The 19053-nt window shown below is 43.3% G+C and overlaps 1 protein-coding gene across 3 annotated transcripts in view; it reads left to right on the top strand.

Annotated features, from left to right (window-relative positions):
- The window catches only part of LOC127006090 (tripartite motif containing 13-like), an 87444-nt gene that overhangs the window by 41715 nt on the left and 26676 nt on the right, over positions 1–19053 (top strand). For all 3 annotated transcript variants that reach the window (XM_050875597.1, XM_050875595.1, XM_050875596.1), the window contains exons 2-3: positions 3756–4484; positions 5395–5598. In XM_050875597.1, the coding sequence (XP_050731554.1) occupies positions 3756–4484; positions 5395–5598 (933 nt within the window). The remainder of the gene's footprint in view (positions 1–3755; positions 4485–5394; positions 5599–19053) is intronic.

The raw sequence follows: 19053 nt of genomic DNA, 5'->3' as shown, positions 1-19053 counted from the left end.
CATTTTATTTTGGCCTTTACCGACAAGTTTTACTAGTCTCACCCTGGGGATCTTCGTAGCTGTTTCAATGGAGAGGGGTTTAGTTTTACCAGGGGTGGGCCGCTTCCCTCTCTTCCTCAGCTATACTTCTACCCAGAAATGTACAAGTTAGAATCCTCCAGCTTCATAACTTGTACCTTCCTTTGCCCTCAATTTTTCTTCTTTCCTTGCGTCTTTGATTTCTTTCCTCTTCTTTCTTCTTTTGTTTTTGTCTTTTAGGTACTGAGAAGTACTTCTTCTATCATGTTTTTCTGCAATTTCCATGCCGACTGCTACAAGGTGTTCATGGAGTGTACTTTTATATCAAAATATGAATTTTGTAATTGCCTTTCCAACAAGATAGTTCATTCTTACACTGTGGAAGAATCTGGTCTTCGGTGCCATTGTCCATATGAGTGCATTTAGGCTTTCATTAGCATTTTGCGTGAAGCCACTGCACCTTGACAGGAGTTCGTCTGTGATAAATCTTTTGTACACCTGCAACAGCTCCTCCTTTATGTCTTCTCTTATGGGGTGGCCAACTTTCTGCTGATGAATACCAGCAGGTATATCTTTATTCTCATGAATAAGTCTGTTATAAAAGCACCAAGTATCCTCGCCTTCAGGGCACATGTGATGAGCAGGATTGTTATCTGTGCTGGCGCAGTGTTCTAATGTTGCCAGTACTGCCTTCTCTCTCTCTCTGCCATACGAGGGTACCTCGCTTCCACCCTCCCCTCCCATGTAGATAACGCGAGGGAGCATAGGCCTATACACACACACACACACAAACACACACACACTACTTCTTCTTTTGGTGCCTGCTCCTGGAGAGAGAGAGAGAGAGAGAGTGTTGAAACGAAAGTAAGATTTGATGAAATTGCAACATAGCCGCGGTAGCTCAGTCAGTATAATGCTCACTTTCGCCTGGGAAGCTCGTAGTTCGATTCCTTCCTGGTCAGTGTAGGCGGATATCTGGTAGTCATTTCAGAGCACAATACATCACTGAGCTATGTACAGCGGCTAATTTTCATAATATCACACAAGATATGAAGCTACATTAGTAATATTTTCCTTTCTATTCTTTCGTTGTGGATGACATACCACAAAAAACGACTCAAGCCTGTTCATTTGGTGGTAAACTATTTTTTGCTCTCTCTTTTTTCTTTCTTTATTTTTTACATTCTGATTTACACCATGGACAAAGAACACACACACACACACACACACACACACACACACACACACACACACACACACACACACACACACACACACACACACACTTCTTTCCTCTAAAATAAAGAACACAAGCTACTCATAAAAAAAGAGAAAATGAATAAACAAAGTACTCCCAAGGGTGCCCTTCGTGGTCAAACTCAGACCTAATTACCTTCCCCTAGTCCCACAGGGCAATCAGACGGGCGAGGGGCCTTTCACAACGCCGTCTCCAAAAAAGAAATGCAAGGATACAAATGCAGGAATTTTTTCGGACAGTAAAAAAAAAAATAATAATGAATGGGTCCCCACACACACACACAAATATCTTTTGAATCTTGCCATGGCTTATTAGTCGTTAGAATTGTATGAATAATGAGAGAGAGAGAGAGAGAGAGAGAGAGAGAGAGAGAGAGAGAGAGGTTCAGCTAAACCCTTGGGAGCAAGGCGAGAAGGTTGAGGTTCCGAGGACTGTCACCAGATGTCAGGACCTCTCATGAGGAATATATTTATTTATCCTTATTTACGTCTCCCTCAAAACGGGCTCGTTTTCTTTAGACCACCTGTCGAACGCCTACGGAGAGTTACTGGCGCGCTGTAATTTATACGTATTATTAAGTGATTAATAAAGTACTTTAGTAGAGGTAAATATTTTTGGAGGCTGCAGAAACTGATGACGAGTGCGTTGATATGTGTTATATAATGATTTGCGTTAGTGATATTTTTCAAAATTAACTCGCTTAGAGGGAGCATTCAGAATCAAGGCCCTCGCTGCTAAAGGGATTAAGTAACTAAGGGCTGCTTTCACCGTCACTTTGTTTTGATTGTTACCAATGGTGGTGATCGCTGCTTAGCTTTTCACGTGAAACTGGCCGATGGGGTAGTGGAGGCTGCAGACGAAGTGAGAGATGTTGAGAGTGTGTGGTAAGTGCGGGGCTAGGCTAACCCGCAGCCGCCACTACCCCATCGGCCAGCTTCACATGGAAATACTATAGCGTCGATCACCGCCATTGGTGACGATCAAAACAAACAAAATGACTGTGAAAGCGGCCTTAAGTGCATGTTGTTAAGTATAAAAGTGTGGGGAAGGAGGACCTAAGAAGCGATACAAAGCGTTACAGGTCAAAAGAAGAAGAAGAAGGAGGTCCACTACTGGTGTTGCGAGAAATATCTCCCCGGTGAAATTAGTCATTCTGCTGTTCACCACACATGCAGTGTCATCCTCTAAAGACACTGCAATGCTATCCTTACCGATACTGTAATCGCGACCTTTTTTTAGTATTGCCGCAACACAAGGATAGCTCACCACAGCCCAGTAGCAGTTTGCGGGTTAAGTGGCGCCTATTGAGTCTCATGTGGCTAGTGAGAGGCACATTGATTCCACGGTGAGTCTGAGCTGATGTGATCAGGACAGGACTGGCACTGGAAACTAGAGGCACTGGACACGTTCAGTACAGATGATTCATGCACAGTGCTGTGCTAACTAAGGTTCAAGACTGTTTTCTCCACACTTCAATGAAGATTATATTGCCTGTTTAATTACAGTATTATCCACTGCCTGCTTGACACACACACACCACACATACAGAGAGAGAGAGAGAGAGAGAGAGAGAGAGAGAGAAAGGGAAAGGGGATAAGTAAGTAGTAGTGCAGCAATCATAAAACTACAGCTTACCTGGGAAACAAGTCTGTAGGTTAACCCTTCCCAGAAGTGTACAACTCCAAGCAAGCCTACGATAACATGAATGTTGATACTGTAATTGCACGGAAATACAATTTTTTGTTGCTTCAAAAGTTTTAATTTATAGTAATATTAACCAAAATGGGTTTATTTATTGATACAATTACACCTGTGAAAAATATGAAAATTCCTGAATGTTACCTAACTTCCTGGGTCCTGAAACTTTCCTGGAAAGTTTTTATTTTCCTGGAAACTTTCCAATTCTTTGCAAGCCTATAAGGAAGACATATTGACCTTTCCTCTTTCCACTGATTTCTGTCAACCCGCAGCTCCAGGGAAGACGACACTCACGTGGTGACCCTCCTGGTGGGTGGGGCTTTGTCCACCTACTCAGAACACAGACTGTAGCAAGAGCCGGAGGACTGTCCAGTGTGCCCTTCAGCCTTCTACTAGTGTGGCTGTGTGCTGCCTCCAGTGTGTTCCTGCTGTAAATCTTCCATCACACTGCCTTGTTTCAGGATGACAACCCCGAGGACTGTCCAGTGTGCCTGACAGCCTGTTACCAGTGTGTGAGTGTGTGCTGCCTCTAGTGTGTTCCTGCTGTAGTGCCTCCCTCACGCTGCTTTTCTGTTTCAGGATGACAACCCAGCTGGACAGCCTGTTACCAGTGTGTGAGTGTGTGCTGCCTCCAGTGTGTTCCTGCTGTAGTGCCTTCCTCACACTGCCTCTGTTTCAGGATGACTATCCTGCTGGACAGCCTGTTACCAGTGTGTGAGTGTGTGCTGCCTCCAGTGTGTTCCTGCTGTAGTGCCTCCCTCACACTGCCTCTCTGTTACAGGGTGACAACCCCGAGGAGTGTCCAGTGTGCCTGACAGGCTTTGATGACTTAATACAGCGGCCACGCACTCTACCCTGTGGCCACACGGTCTGTACACTGTGCATAGATAAGCTGAAGGAGCAGGGCCGTGCTACCTGTCCGGAGTGCCGTGTCAACCATGCCGTGCCCGAGGGCGGGCAGTTCCCTGTCTGCTATATAGTTGAGGCCTTCATAAGAAAGATGAGAGATGGCAAAGCAGCAGCGGCCTCGCCGCCACCTAGTGCCAGGAAGGGGAAAGGGTCAGCAGGAGCAGCTGGCAAGAAGGAAGCGACGGGTCTCTCCAAGAAAATGCGTTCCTTTCTGCAGGAACAGGAGGCCACAGTTGTGGCCGCCATCACCGCCTGCCAGGAGGCTCAGTCCCAGCTGGATCAGTATGAGGCTACCCTGACAGGCTGGGTTGAGCGGCAGCAGCAGCTGGAGAACAGCCTCCAGGGACTGGTGGACCAGAGCAGGAGTACCAGGGAGCTTGTGCAGCAGGAAACGTTCTGTGTGGCGGCCAAAAAGGAGGAGACAAAGAAGAGTGAGCAGGAGCTGCAGGCTCTGCGGAAGACGTTGCGCACTCCTGCAACAGAGCAAGAGGCATTCAAGGTGGTGAGTGCAGTGTTTCGTTGCACCAGTGAGGCGGAGCAGGTGTTGGAGGAGTGCCGACAGTGTTTCCCTGATTCTGGCATCCTCACCACCGCCATGAAGGTGAGTGTGCCAATGCTGCACCTGTGCCCTGGGCCCTCAGCCACTCAAGTAAACACAGCAGGCAACACTCAGGGGCATACACAAGGGTGCACACAGAGGGTATGCACAAGGGTACACACAGGGGGATACACAAGGCATACACAAGGGTACACACAGGGGGCACACACAGTGGTACACACACAGGGCATACACAAGGGGCATACACAGTGGTACACACGGGGCATACACAAGGGGCATACACAGTGGTACACACAGGACATATGCAAGGGTACACACAGGGGGCATGCACAAGAGTACACACAGATGGCATACACAGGGGTACACACAAGGTGCATAGAAAGGGGTACACACAGGGGGCATAGAAAGTGGTAGCCTACACACAGGGGGCATAGAAAGGGGTACACACAGGGGGCATAGAAAGTGGTATTCTACACACAGGGGGCATAGAAAGGGCTACACACAGGGGGCATAGAAAGTGGTAGCCTACACACAGGGGGCATAGAAAGGACAACACACAGGGGGCATAGAAAGGGGTACACACAGGGGGCATGGAAAGGGGTACACACAGGGGGCATAGAAAGGGCTACATACTGGGGGCATAGAAAGGGCTACACACAGGGGGCATAGTAAGGGCTACACACAGGGGTCATAGAAAGGGGTACACACAGGGGGCATATAAAGGGCTACACACAGGGGGCATAGAAAAGGCTACACACACGGGCCATAGAAAGGGCTACACACAGGGGGCTTAGAAAGGGCTACACATAGGGGGCATAGAAAGGGCTACACACAAGGGGCATAGAAAGGGGTACACACAGGGGGCATACACACGGGTACACACAGGGTACATAGAAAGGGGTACACGGGCGAGGGTGTGAACTTCTTCCCTAACCCAGTGTTGTTGTTTCAGGTGAGAGAGGCATCTAGTGCAGCCCTGAAAGCTGCCCAGGCTGTCCAGGAGGATCCGGAAACTGTTTCTACAGAAGAGACCAGGCCACAGTCAGACCCAGAAGAGCCCAGTTCCCAGTCAGACCCAGAAGAGCTCAGTTCCCAGTCAGACCCAGACCTCACCATCATGGAAAAAGTGAAATTCATCTTAGAGCCAACCTTGAAGGTCAGTAACCCCCCCCCCCGAGTGTCACTCTTGTTGCAGCGAGTCCCTGGCACACGGTGCTGCAGTGCTTACCTTACCTCAGCACTTCACTGTAGTGTCACCTTACCTTGTCACTGTATGATTTCTGTTTTCCTTACCTCGACACAGCACTGCAGAGTTACCGTATTTGACGGCTTATAAGAGACATGGGCTCAAACGGCCCACCCCCAATTTCGGCAGGCATTTGGAAAAAAAATATTATAAACGGGTTTGAACCGTGAGTGTCAGGTGAAGATTTTTCGCCCGACATTCGTAGCCCTCACCACTATCACGTCATTATGAAAGTTTCACATGTATTCAGATCTTCATCAAATCACAATACTTTATATTGAAAACCCTTAATATTTGCTGGGACCTCCCAGAATTGGTTCTTCTTAGAGACTTAAGGGTCTATACTAATAGTACTCTAGTGCTCTGACGGGCAGAGGTTCAGCTTGTATGAGTTATATGGGTGTTATACTAACCTTCACTCTTTGGTTTTCAGCAGTGTCCATGAGTCTCATAGAAAGAAATAGCATGTATTCTAAAACTATTGTTTCAGTAATACTGCAAGGTAAACTTGGGACAGGAAAATGACTAAGGATGAGTAAGGGGAAATGATCAAACACTTACCAATATGTAGATGATCATGTTACTGGTGAGTTTTGTTGGGCCTGTCTAATATTTATATTTGTCTGCTAGATAAAGTTGTATATGTCTCACCTTTTACCTGCCACAGGTTTTTCTAAAGTGGAAGTACCATAGTGTAGTGTTTGACTAATAATTTTATGTCGTGAAACATAATAAACATTTCTTACCTGTAGCAGTGAAGGCTTGCTTATGAACGGAGATATGCCTCTTCGCCGTTGATTGCATTGACTGCCACTTCTTTTGGCAGTCGTCCTGCCACGGGGAAAATTAAGCCTCCGTCGGCGTTCGATGATCGACGTCCAGGCAGCCGCCTTTCCCCGGGCATTGCAGACACTAAAGTCTGCCTTATGCTCTTGGTATAACTGGGCCAGGAAGAACATTTCTTCCTGAGCCCATTAATCTTTCCTCCTCCTCTGCTCGGGAGGGAGGGGAAGAAAGCACCGCGTCCGCGCTGAACAGCTTAAACCTTCTGCCATCATGAAATCTCTGGTTTCAATGGGGCCGACATAAACAATCCCATTATATTTAAAAATCTCATCATTACTTTCTAAAACAATTATATAACAGATGTAGTGTATTTTTAGTACATAGTTTTAACCATTTTACGTTATTATTTAGCCTAAGTATTGATATAAAAGAACTGAGCTGATAAGGTACCTCGCCGTGGTTGGTAGCGATGCAGTCTGAATCTTATGGTGAGAGCCACAACTTTATCACCTTAGTTATGGCGATACTTACGTCAGAGACACAATTTCTTTATAAGTATGGCCCCTGGTCGACAATCGCTCCCAGCCGGTGGACGTGTCTGTACGTCCTACTTGCTGCGCGCCACATACGGGAGACGTATATAAGTCCTGTTTAATTTTAGTATGCCATAGCAGGGATACGTTTTCTGGAACATGGATGGTTTTAGAGAAAACAATATGGGTAACAAAATTATACGGTAACGAAAAAGAAATTCTACTGTGAGAACTTTTGCAGTCTTTCGCAGACATATCTTTATCTCTCTCTCACACACACACGCACACACACACACACACACAAAGGGAGGAGGGGGGTCGATAAATTAGGCCTATATATATCTTATGTGTGTGGAGTTCCTCTTCCTTTGAGTTGCCAAGTGGCTGGCTATAGTGAATCCACGAGGAACTGGCGGATTGGGGGGTTTCTGCGGGGATCTCTCCTCCCGTACCACGCTGCCACATCTCTTGTCTCCAATTGTGGAATTAGAGTCAAGGTGTTAAGTGGACCAACATTAGCCTCCCTTCATTTCCTCCTCCTCCTCCTCCTCTCTCTCTCTCTCTCTCTCTCTCTCACTGTCAGGTACAGAAGGCGAGTCACATAGAATGATCGAATTTCTAGAAGAAAATTATCTAAGCCAAATGGTTTCTGAGCCAACTCGACAAAATAATATACTCGACCTTGTTATAACGACCCAAGATAACCTTGTCAGTAGTGTCACGGTAGGAGAACACCTCGGTTCTTGCGATCATAAATTAGTGCCGTCGACATTAAAGCTCAATCATCAGTGACTGAAAATAAAGTAAAGGTGCCCAATTTCAAAGAGCTAACTTCAGAAATCCGACAAAACTAACAGAAATACAACTATCAGATGACGGCAACGTAGAGGAAGCCTGGCTAAGCCTTAAAAATCACTTACTCACTCAGCAGAACACATTCGTCCCCTTATGCGAGAAGCGAATTAACACTAATAAAAGCCCACCGTGGTTTAATAGCGAAATTAAACAATCAGTCAATGAGAGAAAATTGTTTTACAGGTTAAAGAAAGAACACAGCACGCCGAGAACATTAGACTCTATAATGATGCCAGGCGACGAGTAAAAAGACTAGTAGGTCAGGCAAAGCGTAGATATGAAGAAAATATTGCAGCCAACTGTAAAAATAACCGAAATCTTTCTTCAGTTACATAAACAACAGAAAGGCGATCAAAAGTGGTATTGGACCTTTAACAAACAGCGACGGTGCACTAGTGACTGACAGCCAACACATTGCAAACCTCTTAAACAATTACTTTTCCTCGGTGTTTAATACTAACAGTCTTCCTCTCGCTACCACCAACACCAGTACTATTGTAAATCTCGAGCATGCATTGCCTAATTTTGAAATAACAACCGATGAAGTCCTTAAAGCTCTCTATTCACTTAAAACAAATAAAAGTCCTGGACCTGACAAAGTATATCCAACTCTGCTGAAAGAAACGAAGAGCGAAATACTCTCCTCCCTCACAACCGTATTCAATATGTCCTTGCGACAAGGCATCGTCCCTTCAGATTGGAAAAAGGCTAACGTGACACCGATTTTCAAGAAAGGAGACAAAAAAGTACCAGGTAATTACAGGCCCATTAGTCTAACTTCGGTTGTAGGTAAGCTACTTGAGGGCATAATTAGAGACAAAATTGTGAGTTACCTTGAAAGCCACTCATTGATTGGGGACTCACAACATGGCTTCCGAAACAAAAGATCCTGCCTATCAAACCTATTAACCTTTTATAACGACCTCTTCACTGTTTATGACGTAACCAAATCACTGGACGTAGTCTATCTTGATTTCCAAAAAGCGTTTGATAAAGTCCCGCATCATAAATTACTTTACAAATTAAAGCAAATAGGTATTGACGGTCAAGTAAACCAATGGATCGCGAATTGGTTGAGCAACAGACAACAAAGAGTAGTGATTGACGGATTTAACTCAGAGTGGGCGCCTGTCACTAGTGGCGTCCCTCAGGGCTCGGTCCTTGGCCCAGTGCTCTTCATTATTTACATCAACGACGTGGATGTTGGACTCAATAACCGCATTAGTAAATTTGCAGACGACACAAAGATTGGTAACTCGGTTCTCACTGACGAAGACAGGCAAAGCCTCCAAGAGGATTTGCACAAAATTTCAGCTTGGTCGGATAGATGGGAGATGCCCTTTAACGTAGACAAGTGCCAGGTCCTTCAAGTTGGAACGAGGAATAAGAAGTTCGAATACGAAATGCGCGGCGTTAAACTCAAAAGCGTTCAATGCGTCAAAGACTTGGGGGTCAAAATCGCGTCAAACCTCAAATTCTCACAGCAATGCATCGATGCAGCAAATAAAGCGAACAGAATGTTGGGCTTCATTAAAAGAAACTTTGTATTCAAGAATAAAGATGTAATACTCCGCTCTACAACAGTTTAGTCAGACCCCACTTGGAATATGCGGTACAGTTTTGGTTCCCCCACCATGCAAAGGATATTGCTAAATTAGAAGGTGTTCAGCGTCGGGCAACGAAAATGATCCCTTCCTTGCGCAACAAATCCTACGAAGAAAGGCTTTCTACCCTTAACATGTTCTCTCTTGAGAAACGTCGCCTCCGAGGAAAATTGATCGAATGTTTTAAAATACTTAATGGTTTCACGAATGTAGACAGATCAACATTGTTTATGATCGATGACAGTCTGCGCACGAGGAACAATGGCGTAAAACTCAGATGTAGACAAGTAAATTCAGATTGCACCAAATTTTTCTTCACCAACGTTGTAGTGCGAGAATGGAATAAGCTTCCACCATCAGTGGTCCAGTGTAACACGATTGACTCCTTCAAAAATAAGCTCGACCGTCACTTCCTTCAACTTAATATCAACTAGAGTAGAAATGCAACGTTTTGGAGTCTTCTGATTAATGTAAAATCACTTAGGTTTAAGGACAGACCACCAAGTCTGGACCATGGGGTCTGTGTGGTCTGATTTTCTATGTAAATCTATGTAAAAATCTTCTCTTCTCTCTCTCTCTCTCTCTCTCTTCTTCGGGGACGAGAATACAGGCTGTCTTGGTGACCTGTTCGTCATGCACTCATGACCCAGTTTGGCGCAGACTCTTTCAATAGTTCTTTCACTAACATTAGTGGCTCTTGCTGTTCTTGCAGTTACTCTTGTGAGTGGTATGATAAATCCTCTGGGTTTTTTTTTCGTCTAAAAAGTACTTGTTTACATTGTAAATGAGTTCTTTCTCGCGGCTGTGCAGCCAACGATGTGGAGAGGCAGGGAGAGGGAGGGAGGGGAGAGGCAGAGGTGGGAGCGGGCCATCCAAGGGCACACCTGCTGACCCTTCCATGACCTTGAGAGAAGTGACCTGGGCTCTGGATGTGTAGAATGACAACGTTGGAATACAACCCTGTCAAGTGTCGTGGTATTTATACAAAATATTTGTTATTATCTTAAAAACGAAACAATCTCAACGCTATATGACCTTATTGGATTATCCAATTATTTAATTAAATTCATTTAAAGGCAGTAAATAGCTGACATATGAGAGGAAGCGAGAAGTGTTGAGTGTGTGGCAAGGTGCGGTGCGGGGCTGACCCGCGCCTCTCACCCCCCAATCCGCCAGTTTCTCCTGGATTGACTATAGTGAGTGCATTACTCACCACCCCCTCGGCTCAAGGACGCGGCCTCCCCTCCTTGCCTCTCCCCTAAGGGTACGGCCACACTGCACGCGGTTTGCTGGGAGGGTAGAGGGTAGCGGGACGCCTAGCGGGTCAGAGGCAAGAACAAACACATGTTATCTAATACGAGTGGCCAGGAAATCCCCTATATACGAAAGGGTTAGGGACTGAAAAAACCTTTCGTTTATCGATTTTTCGTATATCGAAGCCATTTCCCCCATAGGATTGTTAATAAATAGGGGGGTTAGGGACCAGCGCCAGCAAAAAAAAAAAAAAAAAAAGAAAAAAAAAGTTAAATATAACTATGCTTAAAAGCAATTTACTACTCACAATACAATGAAACGCAAGGCTCATAAATAATTAAAAACAATTACCATTTCCTGTTCCTTTACTGTTATAGAAATGCATTACATATGTTAGGACAATCCCCTCTAACTCGTCACTACAACTCATCACTTAACATTGCCAATGTTTACTTCCCAAGCTGTGAAAGGCCAGTTTCGACTCTCGTGCCCGAAACACGTGCCAAACAGTACACCACCGCACCACTCCAAGCCCCCCCCCAACCCCTCCATCACCCTCACGTTTCCTCACGCTGGCTGGGATGTGTTTCGGATTCGAGTCGAAGCAAGGGGTTCACAAACTGGCAACGCTAAGTGATGAGCGTTGAAGTGGAGGGGACTGGACATGGACACTTGCTGCCTAATCACTGCGAGTGTGCGTGAGGCTGTTGACGGCGCGCGGCGACCGATATAGACATCTGGTACGAAACAGTGGGCGCGGAAACTGTCGTACTTTTCGTATATGCGAAGCATGTCTTTCGTGAACCGAAAATTGTCCTATATTTTTCACTTTCGTATATCCGAATTTTCGTACATCGAGCTTTCGTATATCGGGGATTTCCTGTACAGGATGCGGGTAGCGGGTTCCCTCCAAGCTTACCCACTCGTATTAGATTACATGTGTTTGTTCTTGCCGCTGACCCGGTAGGCAACCCGCTACCCTCTACCCTCCCAGCAAACCGCGTGCAGTGTGGCCGCACTCTTAGGGTGGGCCACACTGCACGCGGTTTGCTGGGAGGGTAGAGGCATAGCTGGGCACGATAACAGGAAATCTTATTCCCGATAACCGATAACTGATAATGGAAAACCTTATCGGTGATAACCGATATTCGTTAACTGGAGACACAAATATAGGCGATAACCGATACCCGATATAAATCCACAATTCCGATACTAGCTAGCGATAAGTCCGATAGGTGAAAACGATACTATATTGATATTTCAAATAAAAAAAAACATAGATGAATTCAAATTTTCATTATCTGTATTTTAGAAAACTTACAAAACCCGAAAACCACACGTTGACACGTACCTATGGACGGTAATACTATAGAAACGACTGAACCGGGGTTGTGTTATTTGGCGTCCCCACCGTCAAAAGCTGGTGCTTTTTTTTTTTTTTTTTACAAACACTGGTCTCTCATGAACGCGTAGACCTGCACAGTCTCACAAAGCTTTTTAACCATAATTAAGAGTTGCTGGAAGGCTGAATCAGACATACAGTACCACTACCACCATCCACTCTGTTTCTAGAATGACATTCTGTTCGAGTTGTATTTATATGTACAGAGTGTCTTTCTTGAAACAGCGAGGATAGTGGTACTGTATGTCTGATTCAGCCTTCCAGCAACTCTTAATGTGTTAAAAAGCTTTGTGAGACTGTACAGGGCTTTGCTTACTGGTCTGAACATGCGCAGTTCACGAGAGACCAGTGTTTGTAAACAAAAGCGCCAGCTTTTGACGAGGGGACACCAAATAACACAGCACCGGGTGCCTTCAATATCATGGCATGCTCACAAACGAATATGGAATATCAAATTTGAGGCAGTGAATAATCATTTTGGGGGCAAAGTTAAATGATTTTTATCTTTGATATATCGACTTTTGAGTCTAACATAAAACATAACTTAGTGTTTTAATGTTGATGATCTAAGTATGAAATCTCTTCACCGAAGATATTTCATACCCCGAAGTTTTTTCATACAACACCGGGCGCCCGGGCCACGCATGCGCAGTAGGGAGGAGACTTTTTTTTTCTGAGAGGCGGAAAAAAGTACCGATTATCGCTAGTTTGGTTACAAAAGTAACGAAGATACCAATATATATTTAAATAAGTAGCGGATGGCCGATAACCCGATTTTGTTATCAGCGATAAAGTATCGCGATAACTTATCGCGATAACGCCCAGCTATGGGTAGAGGGTAGCGGGACGCGGCACGCCTAGCGGGTCAGAGGCAAGAACAAACACGTTACCTAATACAAGTGGTCATATAGGACGCGGGTAGCGGGTTCCCTCCAAGCTTACCCGCTACCAGTGTTCTGTATGGCCACTCCTATTAGATACATGTGTTTGTTCTTGCCTCTGACCCGATAGGCGTCCCGCTACCTTCTACCCTCCCAGCAAACCGTGTGCAGTGTGGCCGCACCCTAACATCCATCCCGCTGTCTCTTCTCTTTCTTTCTTCCTTCCTTCCTTCCTTCCTTCCTTCCTTCCTTCCTCCCTTCAGTGTGTGTGTGTGTGAGAGAGAGAGAGAGAGAGAGAGAGAGAGAGAGAGAGAGAGAGAGAGAGAGAGAGGCACAAATAAGTTGGAACCCAAAACCGCACAGCCACCAAAGTGCTTATCTCCCTCTCGCTTGTATTTCGATCCTTCACATCTAATCTGTGTGTGTGTGTGTGTGTGTGTGTGTGTGTGTGTGTGTGTGTGAGAGAGAGAGAGAGAGAGAGAGATGCACGCTCTCTCTCTCTCTCTCCCCTCTTTCTATCCCTTCGTGTGTGTGTGTGTGTGTGTGTGTGTGTGTGTGTGAGAGAGAGAGAGAGAGAGAGTCTCTCTCTCTCTCTACACTAACATAAGGAAATAAAATTCAGCAGACACACGTCATCTACACATTATGCAAATTTCTGTATATATATATATATATATATATATATATATATATATATATATATATATATATATATATATATATATATATATATATATATATATATATATATATATATGCGTACATCTCAAAATTATCAATTAATTTATGGTTCTTTATGTGCACCATTCAATTTTGCATATTTTCATATATAATACATGATGATTATGTTGAGTTTATGGCCTAAAACTTGTTCTAACCAGAAGCGACATTTGAAATTTGGTGCGTGTGGCCATCCCGGATACGGGACGGGGCGTGTTTTTGCCCGGCCGTAGTGAAAGGGTTAATGGCTCTGATACAGTTAGCTCCAATAAGAAGTGCCACATCAACATTTGAATCATAAGGCATCAGTTTGTTAGAGATACTTGTTAAGTGTGGCCAGGTTTGGGCTGTTTCAGGGCATGGTATCTGAGCTTCTTTAGCAGAAATATCTTCCTTGGAATATGTAGGTGGAAGATCTATTTGCAGGTGCTCATTGAATCCTCGTACCACAAGTTCACTGATTTTTGTGCAGGGGACTACCTGTTGTCCCGTTATTGTCTAAAGCTTGAGGTGTAATGGTGAGCCACTAATTCCCATTCTTTCCAGGGTGCTTTCTTTGATGATCAGACTGACACTCCAATAATGCATTCACCAACCTTTTACTGTGTTCATTGCTACTGTGGTGTAACCACACTGGCACAATCATGGTGTGCATATCTCCTGTCATAGACTGACTGGTGTTAATCTTGTTTGAAACAACTGAGCTTTCATTTGCTTTTGGCTGAGTTGCTCTATCTGACTCTCCTGCCTTGACATTTGGAGCACTAGTTTGTGCGAAAGCATTATTGTGAAGAGATGTTGGGTGGTATACTTCACACATACTACAACATTTCTTATGACGGCAATCTATCTTTCTGTGACCACGCTTCAAGCATCCTCTACACAAGTGCTGCTTCTGCACAAAGTCCAACTTTGAATTGATATCAAGCAAGAATAACTTTTTACACACATCTACATCATGCTCTTCATTGCAATAAAGGCAGCTCAGTCCCCTTGGCCCAGTTTTCCTTACTTCATGCCTTTTATCATATCTAGCCTTGTTGTCCGTTGTTGTGTTTGATGGTTTTACCTTTGAGGCCTCTGTCTTGAAACTTCTGTTTCCTGATTTGTCTGTGCTTGAACTACTATTTCTTCCTTTGGCTACAACTGCATTGCCCCTTTGATTGATTCTTATTCATTACTGCACTGTATGATGAGATTGGGTTGCATGCCTTTGTAGCCTCTCTACGTATAAACTTACAGAACCTTTTAAAGGGAGGATATTGTTCAGAACTTATGTCTGTTAGACCTTCATCATCACTATCATCATCATCATCATCACCTCTAGAAGTATACTTGTACACTATTGTGTTTCATTTCTCAACTAGTGAAACAGGTAACTTCTTCAATAATTTGACATTCTCCTGTGAGTCATCTAAGACCACTAGGTGGGGTATGCTTTCCATTGCTGTCTTGCAGCTGTCCAGGAAATCTGCAAATTTCCTTAATGCTGGACCATCATTCTGCTGAATTTTGGGCCACTCATATAACCTTTTTCTGTAGGCATTAGACACAAGCAGGGTTGGCATGATTAAAATCAAATGATTTTAATCGTGATTATAATCGATTATAATCACAGAAAAAAAATCAAAATCCTTTAATTTTAAATATAATGAGCATTGTATGCTCATTATATTTAAAATTACAAAACATTATGTTTAACCCCTTCACTACGGCCAGTCCAAAACAGCGCCCCGCGCCGTATCCAAGATCGCTGCGCGCGCCAAATTTCAAATGTCGCTATTGAATATGACAAGTTTTCAGCCATAAACTCAACATAATCATCATGTATTATATATGAAAACATGCAGAATTAAATGGTGCACATAAGAAACTCACTATGGCCGGGCCCAAACATCGCCCTGCGCCGTATCCGGGATCGCCGCGCGCGCCAAATTTCAAATGTCGCTATTGAATATAACAAGTTTTCAACCATAAACTCAACATAATCATCATGTATTATTTATGAAAACATGCATAATTAAATGGTGCACATAAAGAAACATAAATTAATTGATAATTTTGAGATGTAAGCATAAATATAGAGATAAAATAACTCGTATATTGGCTAAAGCGAGCCAGGACGCAGTATGCGCATCCTCGGATATGATACGGGGCATGCAAGGACGCAGTATACGATGTTGAAGGGGTTAAAAGTACAAAACTGAGATACTTTAGTTAAAATATGTAGGGAACACAGTGATGACATTGAGCAAGAGATAATTAGGAAGGTCAATGACAGGGCATTGAAGAGATTTGATGAAGATTATTTTGACACAAACCAATTGCAGTGGCATTAGATAGACTTCAACATGAAGATGCAGTCATTAGTGATGCAGTAGAAGTTTAATTCAAACTTGAATGTGATTTGCAGGAATGTTTAACTGAGCAGAAGGATTTGGAAAAGTTACTAAAGAGGAAACAAGTGTTAATAGCACAAAAACTGTGCTAGATCAGTGTCGCATGACCCTCCAACACATCCCCAATAATTTTTATTATGCAATTAGGGGTCTAAAATGGAAAATGCTGAAACACTTGCCTGCGCCACAATGGGCTGGGGCTGACCATCAGGCCCTACTATGAAGGCCTACCGGCGCCACAGGCCATGTTGTAGGGTTCATCAGGGCTAACAAATGTTATTATACAATGTCATGTCTACAATGCTTGGGTAAGCCAGGAAAACAACTTGAAGAGTACAACAACAATAACACTTAAGAAGATGGACAACCTGTTGATCGGCGTCTGCGACGCAGATAAAAATTAGCACTAACACCTGCTCATTACTTAGCAAATTTGATTGACCCTAGGTATCAGGGTAAGTGTCTCACTGCTGAGGAGATTGATAGAGCAGAAAATTATGTGGAAGAAAATTTGCCCCAGTTTCTTTCAACATTAATGAGATATCGAGGAAAGTCTATGCCTTTCAAGCATATGCATTTTAAACCTGTTGTTGTAAATACCCTATCGCCTCTTGCTTGGTGGCAAAATTTTTCAGAAGATATTAAAGACTGTATGGTGGTGCCTACCCAGTTACATACAGCTGTTGCTTCCTCAGCAGGAATTGAAAGTGTCTTTTCAACCTTTGGACTTGTGCAGTCAAAAATTAGAAACCGTCTAGGTAATGAAAAAGCATCAAAGCTTGTTTCTGTGTTCAGCCACTTCAACAAAAACCGAATCATTTCCTCTGATGCCCCAAACTTATCTTAGTGCCTTCCATGTATCTGATCTTAATGATGAAAGAAAGTGTAACCCTGGCTGTTATATTTTTTACATTTTGCATAAATATCACATCTGGATCTGGATCTGGATGATAATGCGCAGGGCACCCGTACAGGTGCATAACACGCATATAATAATAATAATAATATATAATGTATTTCATAATGAAACAAAAAGTGTTCTTTTACACAGACAGTAACTAAAATTTAACGTGTTTACATTTTATAAACTTGTAGCCGAATGTTAGCTCATATATCTTGTTGCATCTTTTTTCAACAGTTTATAATTTTCAAAGCTCTATTTTTTTTTAGTAAATATCCTACAAAATTAGAATAGTTAAAAAGTGTACAGTAGTCATTTCTTTCCTTATGGTCATCTTCAATAAATAATGCAGGCATCATGTGTACAAGTATAACAACCTTTTCATACATATTCGGGCCAAATTATTCCCACAGCAAAAAGAGAGAAAAAGCATGTTTTGCACATAAACATGAATAAATACATTACCTAACAACAAATTAAATGTGAATTAGTGAAAAACAAAAAATCAATTATAAAAAAAAAAAAGATTTTTATAAAAAAAATCTGATTTTTGTCCAACCCTGAACACAAGAAACTGATTTCCAAACCTACCCTTCAGGGTTTTCTTAGCTTTTATGTAAGCTTCTTCAGTATTTAACTGAAGCAATCCACTGATTGCTTGCTTGGCTTCACCATCTGTATACCTTCCAAGTTAGAAGAGCCTTTCAGTAAAATCAGTAGTTCTGGACTGAATGAAAATTTCAAAACTTTTTAACCATGTTGTGAAAACTAACATGTCTCCCTTGAACACTTCTGGTTCTGGACCTGGAAGGTTTTCTCTGGTTTGCCTCATTGACATAATATCTGCTATCCTCTGCATTGCATCTAACTGACTGACTGAACCTGGGGAAGGCTGGGTAATATGCCTAACATCAATGTCAGTGCTATTTGACTGATGATCAGAATTGTTGTTCACATGTGTGTCAGACTCCTGCAAATCAACTTTTGGTGAAAAAACCTTGGCATTAGGGTTAAGTTCCTTGCTAGGTAACATATCACCAATCCTTTCCGATTATACAATTCTTTTACCTCTTCTAAGTCAAAGGGTTGACTAAATTCTTCCTTTTTAACTGGCTGTGCTTTCACTTCTGCAAGAGTTTGAGGCTGATTGTTCCCTTGAGTGTTTAGGTATTGTTGGAGCTGCTGCTCCTTTCCCTTCCATTCATTGTCAAGTTGACTTGGGTTCAACTGAACTCACTCCATTATCACATACAGCCTCAGGCTCTGCCTTAACTCCAGCCTGCTCTTATTTACCCTTTGAAATCTTAGAAACATTGGAATCATCATCAGATGTTACAAAATCATTTTCATGCTGCAGAGCTTTAATTTCCCCTACAACTTCATGGATTACATTAAAGTTAAACGTCTCACAGTCATCCAACTCCTGTGTAATGTTTTCATTACACTGAGGATCAGCTCCAACTGATTCCTCACAAGCACTGCAAAACTCTTCAAATTTTGTATCTACCGCTTTTATACATTCCTGTAATTTATTAATACAACTTAACCCTTGTACTTTGGCATAGATATTGTTTGCTGCCCTCTTCCAAGCACACTTATTTGTTGAACACCTATCCTTGTACACCTGAATTGTGTACTCTATACCTTTCTCTGTTTGTGTTTTCGTTCTGACACTGCGTGCTGCCTCACCCCCCTGCTCATCCAGGCCCTTATCTGGGTCACCCTTAATATCTGTGGCATCCTCATCAGAATTCATTGTAAGAAGACTTTATACTTATTATCACCTAAGTGAATCTTTATATAACACTGAGTTTACTTCCTACTTCTTGAATGCCGGTGATCTAGTGAACCTGGAACCTTACTTGCAGGTGATGAGTGGATGTAGACAGGTTGTAAGTGCTTGCTAGGAGTGTTGCCTCACCCGTCCCGTTCCGATTTCCCGTGGAACGATTACTGCTTCCAGGAGAGAGACCCCTCTGTGTGTGCCCAGCGCATCACAGAGGTGATTGTCTCTGGAATGGAGGCATACA

The sequence above is a fragment of the Eriocheir sinensis genome, chromosome 32, assembly GCF_024679095.1.
Source record: "Eriocheir sinensis breed Jianghai 21 chromosome 32, ASM2467909v1, whole genome shotgun sequence".
In the NCBI taxonomy this organism is placed as follows: domain Eukaryota; kingdom Metazoa; phylum Arthropoda; class Malacostraca; order Decapoda; family Varunidae; genus Eriocheir; species Eriocheir sinensis.
The sequence above is the reverse complement of the archived record's forward strand: the minus strand, read 5'-3'. Positions and strand labels throughout refer to the sequence as shown.